The following is a 13,515-nucleotide window of genomic DNA, read 5'->3' as shown; positions in this document are numbered from 1 at the left end:
AGTGTTTGGACACTGCATTCCCAAACGTATATTAATGAAATGGATATTGGTGTACAGGATATAATTTCAAAATTTGCTAATGATACAGAACTTGAAAGCATCATGACTGTGAGTAGGATAGTGTAGATCTTTAGAAGGGCACAGACAAGTTGGTGAAACAGACACCTAAGTGGCTGATTAAACTTAATATTGAGAAATGTGAATTGGTTCACTTTGGTCGGAAGGCAGTATTTTTATAAAAACTCCAATTCTAAAGGAGGACCTGAAGGAGACGGGTGCATGAGTGCATAACTCATTGGCAGTGACAGGATGCATTGAGAGTAGTTAATAGAGCATGAAATAGCCAAGGCTATATTGATAGGGATCTAAAGTACAAGTGACTAAATGGAGCATTTTTGGCCTAAAATCTTGGCTTGGCAGACTAACGTCATTCTCAACAGTATTTTGCCTATCAGATGTCTGAGATTGGGAGGCAGAATTGGCAGTGTGCCTTCCACGGGGAATTCAGGAACTGAGCGAAAAAAACCAACAACAAATCAGAATGAAGGATTCTGAAACGCACACTTCAAAGACTGAAACTGAAGTGTAATTTAGAATGATAAATTCCCTTTCAAATAGGTGACCAAAACAGAAACCAAGAAAAGAAAAAAATGCATTGGGAGTGGGATTCAAATAAAAGGAAACAAAGAGAAAGCAGAAACAGAGAGGTGTCATTGTAAAGAAGCTAGTGCTGGAATAACAGAGCTCCAAAAACAAACTTTTGACTTCTGTTTTTATGTGGCTATCTGCTCTTATTTAAAGTTATTGCCGCACTTGCATATAAATATTGGTAACTTTTATTAGCCTTGCATCTCTTAGCTTTGTGCAGCTTGATGAATTCTAAAGAATATAATGACTCAATTCCAAGTGGAGTTAAAGCCCAACCAGGTTGACAAAAATGGAACAGATAACATTTGACCAAAAGTAGTTTTTTTGTTGGGGCAGCAACTCATAAAATAGGAAGGTATATTTTTCGTGGTAATATCAAGGATTACTCCAGAAGGACAAAATGTTGATTGAGAATGATTAAACACAGGCGATGCACACATTGTGCAGGTCTGACAGGATCTATAGAGAGAGGGAGGTTGGATTATTGATCCATGTTCATCGTATTTCATCGGAACTGGAAAATGTTCTGGATGAACGCCTTATCGTAATCAAGGGAATGTATGTCAGCAGGGTAAGAGGGTAGAAGATGATTAAATTTAATCAATGATGTTGGTGAAGATCTAAAGAAGAGAATAGTCAGAGACATTAGAGGAAAAGAAAACTGCAAGAGTGACAGGATATGTAAATCATATCCATAGCATAACGGGTATGTATGGAAGCTTGAGAACTCTGGGGAAATGAATATAATGTATTTGTTGGATAGAAATGCAGATAAACAGAAGGGACTGAGTTTGGAAGCTAGATTTGCTGATAGAAAGAAGAAAGTAAGTTAGCAAGAAGATGTCAAGGGTCTTGAGATGGATTTAAATATTTTAAGTGACTGGGCAAAAACAAATGTCAGATGGAGTGTATGGAACTTGTCACTTTGACAGGAAAGGTAGGAAAACATATTATTTAAATGGAGAATGATGGCAGAACTATACAGTACAAATGTTAGTGGGCGTCTTGATGCATGATTCACAAAAAAATGCTCAGATGCAGGGAGAGTATATAATGCCCAAAAGGAATTGAATTTGTTCTTGTGTTTCAAGGGGATCAAGAGCTACAGGGAGAAAGTGGGAGAATGGGGTTGAGAAACTTATCAGCTGTGATTGAAAGGCAGAGCAGACCCAATGGGCTGAATGGCCTAATTTCTGCTCCTATGTCTTATGGTCTTATACTGTAAAAGTAGGGAAGTGTTGCTACATCTACTGACAGCTTCAGTGAGATTGCCTCTGGAGTAGTTTATGCTCCAGTTTAAAGCTTAATCTTCTTACTTAAAGGATACAATTATATTGGAAGAAATTCAAAGTAGGTTCATTTGACTGATTCCCATAATAAACAAGTTTTCTTATGAGGATTTTTTTTTGCAGATTGCACCTTTAATCATTGATGTTTAGAAGAATCAGAGTTGTTATGAAGCATCAAAATGATTGCCAGTTGTGTTGAAGTCTAGTTTTGGGAATACAGTTTAAAAATTAGTTGTTTCTCATTTAAACTAAAGATTATTTTCTATCAAAGAATTCTCTTGAGCTGAGAGCAGTGGCAATTGGGTCATTGAATGTGTTCAAGATTGAGTTACATTAATTTTTGATTGATAAGGGAGTCGAAGCTTAGAGGGAGCAGACAAGTAGAGCTGAGGCCAATTTCAGATCAGCTGTGATTTTAGGAAATGGCCAAGCAGTTTAAAGGATCTATGTGGCCTAAATTTGCTCCAGATTCTCATGGTGTTGTGCTCTGTGACATGGATTAATTGGTTCATACTTAACTGCTGCATTTTCATGATGATGCAAATACACAAAATGCCGCTGTACATTTCTTCCAGACATTTTTGTCCACAAAGTCTCTGAAGGTTGTCTGAAATGAAAAGGATGTTAGATAAATGATAGATCCCTTGACTTCCATGGAGAGATAAGGGATCTTGTCTATGCATGTAAAATTTTAACAACTTCATGTGACTGTGCAATGTACACTTTGCTATTCCTTATTATGATGAGACTGCCAATAGTCAGTGAGCTACAGAATCCCTCAGATTAATATATTCAGTATCTTGGGACAAAAGTAGAAACTTTTTTGTATATTAGTCTATAATGTAGTTTTCCAAACTTTCCGTACTTCTGTCAAGTATATAACTTATAAGATTTTGATCTGACCTGATCAAATTAGTGCATAAGATTGTGGAACAAAATAGCAATCTATTGTGTACTAATCTTTTAATTGATATGATATACCGAACTGTTGAAATTATTAAAATTGAAAAAAAAAAGTTTTTCTTAACTTACCACTTGAGTTCTTCTTATTTTTCATTTCTGTTTCATAGATAACTCGGAGCTTTTTTACAGAGTGGATATCATTCCTTTCTGGAACTACAGGGATTCTTAGAATGTTCAGTCATGTGGCAATTTTCCCTTCCTCTGGGGTTCTACTGTTAAAAAAATGTCAAATACATGTCAGTTCTAACAGAATAATAACATTATTTGTGAATTATGCATATTGAGACAAATATATAACAATATGTTGTGTGGAGATTTTGTCTGACATTTTGGAATGCACATCAATATGGTAGAAAGTATTCAGTAATATCAGAACACAATTTGCATTTCTTTTGATGGCAGTATAATTTTTTTGGAAATTGACTTTCAAAGATTTGTAATGCCAGTTAACTTTATACTTTTCTGTTTGAAGTCTGCAATCTAACATAAGTGCATTCGAGCTACTTATTTCTCACATTTAATTATATAGAATTTGAATTGGAGAAACAAGCCATTCGACCCAAAAGATCAATGCCAAGCATTATGCTACACAAAAAAACCTCCGATCTTAAATGATGTCATCCCACAACATTCTTATTTCCATTTATTTCTTCCTCATGCCTGTAAATCAGTTAGCTCAACTGGTTTGTGATGTAGAATGATGCCAACAGTATGAGGTCAATTCATGCACTGACTGAGGTTACCATGAAGGGGTCTCCTTCTCACCTAAAATGTAGTGACCCTCAAGTTAAATCTCTACCAGTCATCTTTCTTTATTGAGAGCAGCCCAGTGATCTGGTAAGTCTTTGGTAAGTTTACTTATTAGATAATTTAGAGCCAAATCATATTTTTAAAATAGTTTTGTCATGAAAGTGAATTGTTACCTTCTAACCCACTCATTTTAAGGAGGTTGGCTTCATGTCAGGAATGTTAAGTTTATAGCGGTGGGTTTATCCAAATCTCTTCAATGAAGCAGTAGCTTTTGCACCTGACTTCTTGTGACCAATTTAAGCAAGTATCATGATGATAAAGTGCAGCTGGACTCCAGCCATGTGTGATGGAATGTCACTGAGGGAGAGCTACAACATGGTTATCAGATGTACCTCTGGACATGGTGTTGTGTAGAAGGGCCATCTGGGAGATTTTATTCCCAGTGGATGGGAAGAAGTGCTGTTCACAGAAAAAGCAGGCCTGACTGGAAGTGGTCAAATGGAGGTCAACAACAAGCATACAGTTCCTTGCTACTGAATACTGTGCAAAAGTTCAAATACCTGATCAGGGCAAGAAAGGTGAGTAACATGCCATATTCACACACATTTTGACTTCTTGAGCTTTACTCTGCATATCACTCTTTGGGCCACCTCATTTTGTAAGAGTATCCATCCCACCATCTTATGGCACCTCCACAGGTTCTCATTAGATAAACTACTACTGATACTCATCCTCAACTTGTCAATTCATACTCATCCTTCTCAGTCACCTGCAGCAAATATTCATCATCTCAAAACATTCCTTAACTCACATTTATAGATATTTTCATTCTTTCCTTGCAGGCAAACAGAGTACAGAATACAGAAAGCCTGAAGAGACTTTCAGTCAACATCAAGCTGGCTGGAGTGGAGAACGATGCAGTGGCAATAAGAAGAGTCTCATCTTGCCTTTACATTGGTAATAGAGACAGAGATGGGGGTTTCCTGGCTATCTGGTGATAGAATTGAATTTCACAGAGTCATATGATGTTGAATTAGAGCACAAAATGAGAAATTATGATTTGCACAATGGTGTTTGAGTTCTGAGTCCTTTTCAGTTCTAACTCCATGTCTTTCATTTCCACAGATTAAGCAAGCATACCTCAGGAGAGGGTGGCACAGAAGATTACAGAGGGTCACTTACTCTGAAGAAGCATCAGCATATGACTCATCATGATCCTTCATCAGTGCATGTGCACGCAACTCAATGAGGTCCCAAAGCAAGTCATCATGTGGTGAGCGACATTGCACAAGTGAAATGGACCAAGCATTAAAGACAGAAACAACAGCGAACAATTCATATTGGGGGATGCTGGAAGCTCCCAAGTTCTACTCTACTGGATGCACATGTTAAACTTTGGGATTATGGATAAAGAAGACCACTATGAAACAGTGATGTTCTATCAGCCTTTCCAGGGACATTGTGCTCATTTGACAAGAGAGATTGGAGGATCTCTCTTGATCATAATCATGAGTGCATTTCAGGCTGACACAGTAATGTCCACCTCCATGGAAAGACTGCGTATCTGTGTGGAGCGCACACACAATGAAGAATGGAATGCATGCCCACTTCACCAACGGTTTGCATACTCATACTGGAGGAAAGCCTCACCTTAGAAATTCTCCACCTCACTGAAATACAACCAAATGGTGTTGAATTCTTGGCTCGCAGGCAAGCCTATCAGGTTGGTCATGATAAGAAAAATGGATCAGGGATATGTGGAAGTGGGGTCTATGCTCAAGCCACTTCTATTCCTCATTGCTTGCCGACTTGCATCCAGATCTGAAGTCCCCAGTAAGAGCTCCTTATGCTACCTCCTGTCCCAGCAGCTAAGTGTCTCCTTTCATTAGGAAAAGGACAGGATTCTTTGGTAGTGCACTTACCGACTTCTGGAGGAAACTAGCCATGAGAATCGGGGAAGTCAGTGCAAGGACACATTTTGAAGCCACAATGGCTGCAACATGAACAAGGAAAAGAAAGAATTTGTAGTTGTATAGATCAAACCACTTGGCAGTTGAGCATTGTATGACATTGTCACTATTTTGTTCAATGTTTATGAACCATAAGTGCAAGATTCCATCCCTCTGTTATCAGCTGCCCCCAGTAAAGTGGTCATTAACCTCAAGGAAAATTGTATGACAAGAGTAAATGATGAGCAATGGGTGTCCGTGAAAGAGATGGATTTCTAGCTGTGAAATTGTACTGTGCTACAGTGTCAAGGCAGTGGGAGTGGAGTTTATATAGAGTACAATGGGTCCATAATTGGTTTGCTAGATGATTTCACTGCCAAAGATTAGTTGAAATGTGCCTGAAATAGTCAGTTCTGGACATCTGTGACAGCTAAGTGACTGGCTGCAGGTGTTCTCATCACTCGAGGATTGTCTTCCTTGTCTTGCTGCTTCTCTTACTTTACCTCCTTTGATAATGCAGACCAATCATCACCTTCCTACTCATACAGTATAAATCATCTTTATATTGGTGTCGAAGGTGCACCAGGCTATTAACATCCTGGACTACCTTGCCAGTGGATACTGAAACTCATCCCATATCTCTTCATGCAGCTGAAATGCAGCATCCAGGTAGTTAACTTCATGATACCTTTGCACTCATGTAACTTTGGGTATGGTTTGCTATGCATCATTGGTAAAGTTCCTCACATGTATTCAGTTACATACTTAGAGTCCTAGTGATTCCAGCTGACAGGTGTTTTGTTGGCTGAGACAATCTTTGACACTTCTCTTCTACCATTGAAAGTGAAATAGTGTTATTTGAGAAACATCTGACTGTGAATCCATTCTAATCCGTGACTACTCCGAGTGCGAACAAAATAGAACATTGTGGACGCTGGAAATGTCAATCACAAGTACTAAATTTAAGCTACATGGAAAATATCACACACTATCTGTAGAGAGATGTAATTTCATCCGGAGGCTCACTGATAATGTTACCTAGTATGGTGACAAAGTGTCCACAACCTCAACCTGAACTACAAATCTTCTCAAAACTCACTAAGATGTAACAAGTTTTATATATGGATTCCTCACTCACCCAAGGATGGCTGATTAATTTGTTTATTAAACCATTACACTGCTTCAACTGCATGTCTGACATAACATCTTATCCAATTTGCATTGTTTTTATTTTTACATTTATTTTTAGTTGATTTAATGTGATACATTAGCAATTGCAAATGGTTACTTGCAACTTTAAACTTGTATAGGTTTCAAACAAATTATACAGTTCTTAAGCAATCAAGTTATTAACATATAAATTCAGCATCTCTCCCTGCCATTTTAGTTTTAAGTGTGTTTATTCTTCCAGATAGGATTATTGATTTTTTATCCAAGTACATTTAGCATTAGGGTTTGTAGAAAAGTGTTTGTTATCTCTTTATAATTTCGCGTTAAAAAATTTACTTTGAGGCATCCAGAGCATTTTTGTATGTTTGGAATGTTTGAGACTTCATTTGTTTACCACTTTTTTTCATATAAACAAGCAAAAGATGAAATTTTTGTATTAGCAGGGACTTCACAAAGGTACGCTTTAATCAACAGTGTATATGTTGTCATGACTGAGCCTGCAGGTGTGCACTGTCTCTTTCTATTCTGATTTCTCCACTGATCTCAACATATGTCTTAATGCTTTATCCTCAGTAACTCTCATTGCCAATTATATACTTTGTCCATTTTTGGTTTATGCAATAAATAATAACATTATTGATTTATCACAACGACAAAACTTCTTTTAATAAGATCGGCGAACACCAAGTTTGAAATCTGAAGGTATAAGCATTTACCTGCAAGATATACACATTTTCATATACAAGTGAATGAAAAGCAATAAGGAAAGTTTGTTTGTGGAGATAACTTTGAAAAAATAATGACACATTGGCCAAAATAGTTGTTAAATATCATGCAATGAAATGATAAGAGGTGGAATTTTCCAGAATGTTTTCCATCTGACCTCCCTTGAGCAAATAGAACTATCAACAGAAATATGTGGTTATTCCTTTGGGATCTCCTCAGAGCTGTTTAAAATGCTGAGAGGAAGTCTTCCAGAAGCCTTCCAGAGAAAAGAACTGTATTGGTTTCTCAACTCTCATATTGGATTTTTGAGGGTTCTCTAAAAAGTGACAAAGACTAAGCTGCTGGTTTTATCACCTTGAATGAATCCCAAAACAGTACCAAATATCCACACTGCTGACATCCATACAGTCAAAGCTATCATTTCCAGAAAGTCAGCAGTTGCTTAAGTTAGTAATCTTTCAAAAAAAAAGGTTTAGATTTCTGTTTAGTATCACAACGGACACACATCACAATCCTTCAGGTGTGAGTCCTGAAGCAAAAAATACCCATAAAGAAGGTGCCTTTAAAACAGTAGCAGAGGAAGCTGAATGAAACTTATGCCATTGATGTAGTGATACCCCACACAGTGCACCTTTTTCTCAGCAGGAAATTAATTTGATCTGAACTTGCCACAAATTTGGTGCTGACCTTCAGTTGAAGTATAAGGTTGATTCCAAATAATTAACCTATCAGTTTCCTGCAGGAAATGGCTAACTCTTCCAAATCTGTTCTCCAAATCAGAATGTCATTGTCAGGCATTGTCCACATAGGGAATGATGTTTATGAATTAATTTCCATTACTTGTAGTCATAGCACATTGCTCTGTAACATGTTGTGCTACAAAACTTCTAAAACTGACTACTTCACACAAGCAATATATAAATATAAAATGAAATGTATTGAAGTAAGTAAATTGTGCAAATGATCTAAAATATGAAAATTTGTAGAAAACAGTTCAAATGTTTTTCATCATTCAGGAATATATTATTGTGCGCACAATAATGAAACATTAGAAATCACCTACTAGTTTAAAAATACAAACTAGCATTTTTTTTTCTTGGCTATTACAGCCTTAGATGCTTAGATGTCTGTTGTGTTGGTTAAATATGTAGCATAAAATGACTCATTTCAGATTAGTTTATGTGTCTTCAATACTATCTCATGCACCTATGACCTGCCAATTATACGTGGCAATTTTCAAAACACACATTTTCTCTGTGAGAGAAACAACGTAAATTGGTGGCGTACAAGTTTTGAAGCCAGATGAATCATACGTACCTCGAGGGCTAATTGCTTCATAAAAAAGAACTGAGTGGACAAGTACAGTTGTGTATTTCAAAAACAAAACATGTTTAGAGCTGACTGAATTATCTTCTTGCTCAGGATATACATATCCTAAGAAAATAATACAATTGACAGTTTTCACAGAGTCAGATTGACTCTGGATCTTTTGAAATTAGAGGGCAGGACCTGATTTTGGGGATTACAAAGCAAGTTCCCAAAAATATTTGCCTTCATGAGATATTGGTGTGAATCGCAAGTAAAAAACTGCATTCTATCTGTTGACGCCAATGCAGAGGATAGGCATCTTCTCATACCCCACAACCTTTGTGAAGTCAGACCAACTTCAGGACAGGATATTTTGGAAGTAGGGTTTCGTGTCCTTCCACCTAAAGTTGCAGGGAACACATCCTAACCATCATTACAGCCTTCTGAACCCTTCCCTCTCATCTTATGATTGTGATTGAGTAGACAAGCTAGCAATAATGAAAGCCTCAATTGGTGGGTCACTGAGGGCCTTGTCAGCTCCACATATAATTGTGAACAAGTCAGGGCATATGGATGGCTGGCAGAAAGACCACCCAGGAAATTTACAGGTTACTCTCTCTCCAAAGCACCAGCTGCTGACCGTACATACATGGCTCATGGTACATGGGCCTTCAAATGAGTCTTGAACCATAGTCTGGATTCAGGAACCTTTTTAAATGTAAATTTAAAAGGTCTTATCCATACCTCCCAGCCACTTTCTATAAGACATCAAACCTCTATGCCAACTCAAAGTCAATTGATGCCCACACATACACTGCATGGCCATTCATGTTTGCTATGCCAACTCACATCTCTTTTGGCTTCCATCACTTTACAGCTCTTAATCCTGTTCAAATGAACATCAAAACATTGAAACAAAAGTGGATGGCTAGACATTTGTGATTCCCCCTTTCTTGATTAAAGCAGACACTTAAGACCAATCAAACCATAAGCTTAACAGAAATGAAGTGAATTGTTGACATTGTTGGATTGACATAAATGGTTGTTATAAATTGTTTTTCTATGTTGGCATAGAGAGAATGAGGTGTCATTGAGAGTGGCTACAGGGGCATGAGCTGGCATTCATTTGGAATAGCAGGCATGAGAGGCCATGGAGATTGGATGGAATGGGTGAAGGGGTGTGAGGGTTGAGGGCCTGAGCACCTGAGAGTTTCTTTATTAGAGCTGGGACAAAGTGGCACGGATCTGCCAGGCCTTCTAACCAATACACTCCAAACTTTGCCCACTGCTGTGGCTGTCTAAGACCTGCTTCCAGAATTGACAGGCTTGGTGCCATTCTCCACCAGCCCCTTCCGGAGTTAAAGTTGACCGGGTGCTTTAAACAGAGGCAGGTTGGGCCAGCTTGGAAGCAGTAGTTCCAACCTTGGCTTTCATTGAGGCTCTAAATTTCTCATTGCCGTTGTCATATCATGTGATAAAGGAATTGTGCAAAAAGCAAGCGACATTTCCTTTTCCATTGAAGTTATCTTTGAATAGATTTCTTTTTTTTAAGGAAATTTAGTAAACGTTTTACAAGTTGTGAATTACTTCATTTCTTTATTTCTTGCAATAAACTGCATCACCACTGCAGCATATTAAATAACAAGATTCTTTTAAAGGAAATGGTTTCCTTTTAAATTGTTTCTTCTGATGTATATTTTTGTTTGTTTTTCTAAATAGTGAAAAAGTCCATAGATTTTAAATCTAGAGGAGTTAAATTGTTCCCAGGGAAAGACACCAGCAACAAGTTTTCTATCTGTGAGTCTACCTTTTCGTTACCTTTTCTAGAGGAGTAGTGAAATGAGTGTGTGTCATTTGTGATGTGTTCCCTGTACGCGTTTTCTGTGCTTTATCCTTGTTTGATGTTTTGTTGCTAGTCATTGTGATGGATACAGCTTTGTGACAGTGTGCATGGGTATCCTTACTGTTCTTATCGTCAACGCTGAAAGTGACTTAAGTTTTCGGAGCAAGAATGAGGAAAACTGCTGTTTTTTAAAAAAAAGTGCACATCCAAACCTATGAGAGAAATCAGGTCTGACTTTTCAAACCATTCTTGCATGCTTGTTTTGCATGAGGCTTAGGGAGCAATGTGTTTGCATTGATGATCCTTACATTTGCATGAAAACTCATGTCAAACGTCAGGGTACAGGATATAGCATGTAACTGTGACTAATGTCTGTTATTAATGGGAAATTGTTTTGCGTGAAATATATTGCCGTAACTAAAATTGTCAATGAAGGTTGATATGTTTGCAAAATAAGTTGACTTGAAGTCAAATGCTTTGTATTTCATCAGAACAGTGTGAATATAAGCAATCCAAATATTTGCAGTAATGCTTACATTGGACTCCATTACTCTCCCTGGTAGTTGTCTGATGCTTATTCAAACTGTTTGTAACCTTGGTGTGGGAGATGACCGTGAGCTGAGCTTTCAGTTACACGTGGTCCAGTTATTTGCATTTCTCTAACAAAGCCCCAAGTCTGTCACTGTCTCAGCACATCTGAGACTGAACCTGCATCCATCCATTTATTGTGCTAAACTATTCCGAAACTTCGCTGAATTGACCTACCATTTTTCACCATCAACAAACCAGCTTATCTAACATTCTCCTATTTGTATTAAAAAATACACCAAGTTCTGTTCATCCATCACCACCGTGCTTAGAGTGGCTTCTGTGAAATGAATTCTGAGTTTTGGATTTGTCATCCTGGTTTTCAAAGCCATCGTTGTTCTCACACATCCCTGACTTTGTAACCTCTCGCAACTGTACAGCCCTCTAAGAGATTTGCATTCCTACACCGATGGTCACTTCTGCAGCTCCATCTTAATTGCTTGACATTTGGAGGCCATGCCTTTAGAGGTAGGGGCCATAAGACATTGAAGCAGAAGTGGGCCATTCAGCCCATCAAGATTTGTCTGTTATTGCATGATATCATAGCTGATCTGATAAATCCTCAACTCCACTTTTCAGCCTTTTCCCATTAACCCTTAATTCTCTTGCTGATTAAAAATCTGTCTATCTCAGTTTTGAATATTGTTCATAATCGAACTTGAAACACTGTTTGTGGTAAAGAATTCAACAGACTTATAACCATTTGAGAGAAGACATTTGTCTTAAATGTGCAACACCCTTTTGTCCTCTGGTCCTAGGGACTTTCACTTGAGGAAACAAATCTTACCCGTCTTCCTTGTCAAGTTCTCTTAGCACCTTGTGTATTTCAGTAAGATTGCCTTTCATTCTTCTATGCTCCAATGACCTACCGGCATGGTGGCACAGTGGTTAGCACTGCTGCCTCACAGCGCCGGAGACCCAGGTTCATTTCCTGCCTCAGGCGACTGACTGTGTGGAGTTTGCACGTTCTCCCCGTGTCTGCGTGGGTTTCCTCCGGGTGATCCGGTTTCCTCCCACAGTCCAAAGATGTGCAGGTCAGGTGAATTGGCCATGCTAAATTGCCCGTAGTGTTAGGTAAGGGGTAAATGTAGGGGTATGGGTGGGTTGCGCTTCGGCGGGTCAGTGTGGACTTGTTGGGCCGAAGGGCCTGTTTCCACACTGTAATGTAATCTAATCTAAAAAAAAATGAGTGCAGGCTCAGTCTACTCAGCCTCTCTTCAGAAGAAAGTCCCCCCATACCTACCTCAGCTGAGTGAACCTTCTCTGGATTGCTTCCAATGCCAGTATTATCTTTCCCTAGATAAAGGCCCAAAATTATTCACAGTATTCCAGCTGTGGTCTGACTAGCCATTTGTCACTTCTATAGTTTTAGCTAAATCTCCCTCCTCTTACACCACTATTCCCTTTGAAACAAAGGGCAGCATTCCATTTTCCTTCCCTCTTGCTTGCTGAACTTTGAAGCGAGCTTTAATGATTCATTGATGAGAATTCCCAAATATCTCTATTCAGTTACTTTCCTTTTCTGTAATCTTTCTTCAGTTAAATAATATTCATTCCCTCTATTCTTGCTGCCAAAGTGTGAAACCTCGCATTTTCCACATTATACTCAATCAACCAAGCTTTTGTCCATTCACTTAACTTCTCCATATCTCTCTGTGGACTCTTTGTGTCATTCTCATCACTTGACATGGCCTCTAAAGTTAATTGAAATGCCTAAACCTCACCTTTCATCCACTCACTCCCCCTTTCAGAAAGTCATGGAGTCATACAGTGCAGAAACAGACCCTTCAGTCCAACCCATTCATGCTGACCTGGTTTCCCAAGTTAAACTGGTCCCATCTCCCTTACAATCTTTCCTGTTCATGTCCCTGTCTGAATGACATTTAAATGTTGTAATTGTACCTGCAACTACCATTTCCTCTGGAAGTTCATTCAATATACTCACCACTCTCTGTGTGAAAAAGTTGTCCCTCGGGGTTCCTTTTAAATCTTTCCCTTCTCACTTTAAACCTATGCCCTCTAGTTTTGAACTCCCTACCCTGGGGAAAAGACCTTTATTATTCATCTTATCTATGCCCCTCATGATTTTATAAACCTCTGCATGGTCACCCCTCAACTTCCTACACTCCAGGGGGAAAAAATTCCTAGCCTATCCAGCCTCTCCTTAAACTCAAACCCTGCAGTCTCAGCAACTCCCATGTAAATATTTTCTGTATCCTTTCCAATTTAATAATATCCTTCCTTTAACATGGCTATCAGAACTATAACTTCCCAAATTGGC

General features: G+C 38.4%; 1 protein-coding gene across 3 annotated transcripts in view; it reads left to right on the top strand.

Moving 5' to 3' along the window:
• Positions 1 to 13,515, top strand: part of csmd3b (CUB and Sushi multiple domains 3b) — a 1,935,846-nt gene that overhangs the window by 1,137,731 nt on the left and 784,600 nt on the right. For 2 of the 3 annotated variants that reach the window (XM_087986041.1, XM_087986039.1), the window contains exon 7: positions 10,523 to 10,600. The exons of the other annotated variant lie outside the window; for it this stretch is intronic. In XM_087986041.1, coding sequence (XP_087842167.1) covers positions 10,523 to 10,600 — 78 coding nt within the window. The remainder of the gene's footprint in view (positions 1 to 10,522; positions 10,601 to 13,515) is intronic. 3 annotated transcript variants of the gene reach the window in all.

This window comes from Chiloscyllium plagiosum, unplaced genomic scaffold (assembly GCF_037043375.1).
Source record: "Chiloscyllium plagiosum isolate Xiang-an unplaced genomic scaffold, Cpla_swu_hap1 HiC_scaffold_4, whole genome shotgun sequence".
Lineage (NCBI taxonomy): Eukaryota > Metazoa > Chordata > Chondrichthyes > Orectolobiformes > Hemiscylliidae > Chiloscyllium > Chiloscyllium plagiosum.
The sequence above is the reverse complement of the archived record's forward strand: the minus strand, read 5'-3'. Positions and strand labels throughout refer to the sequence as shown.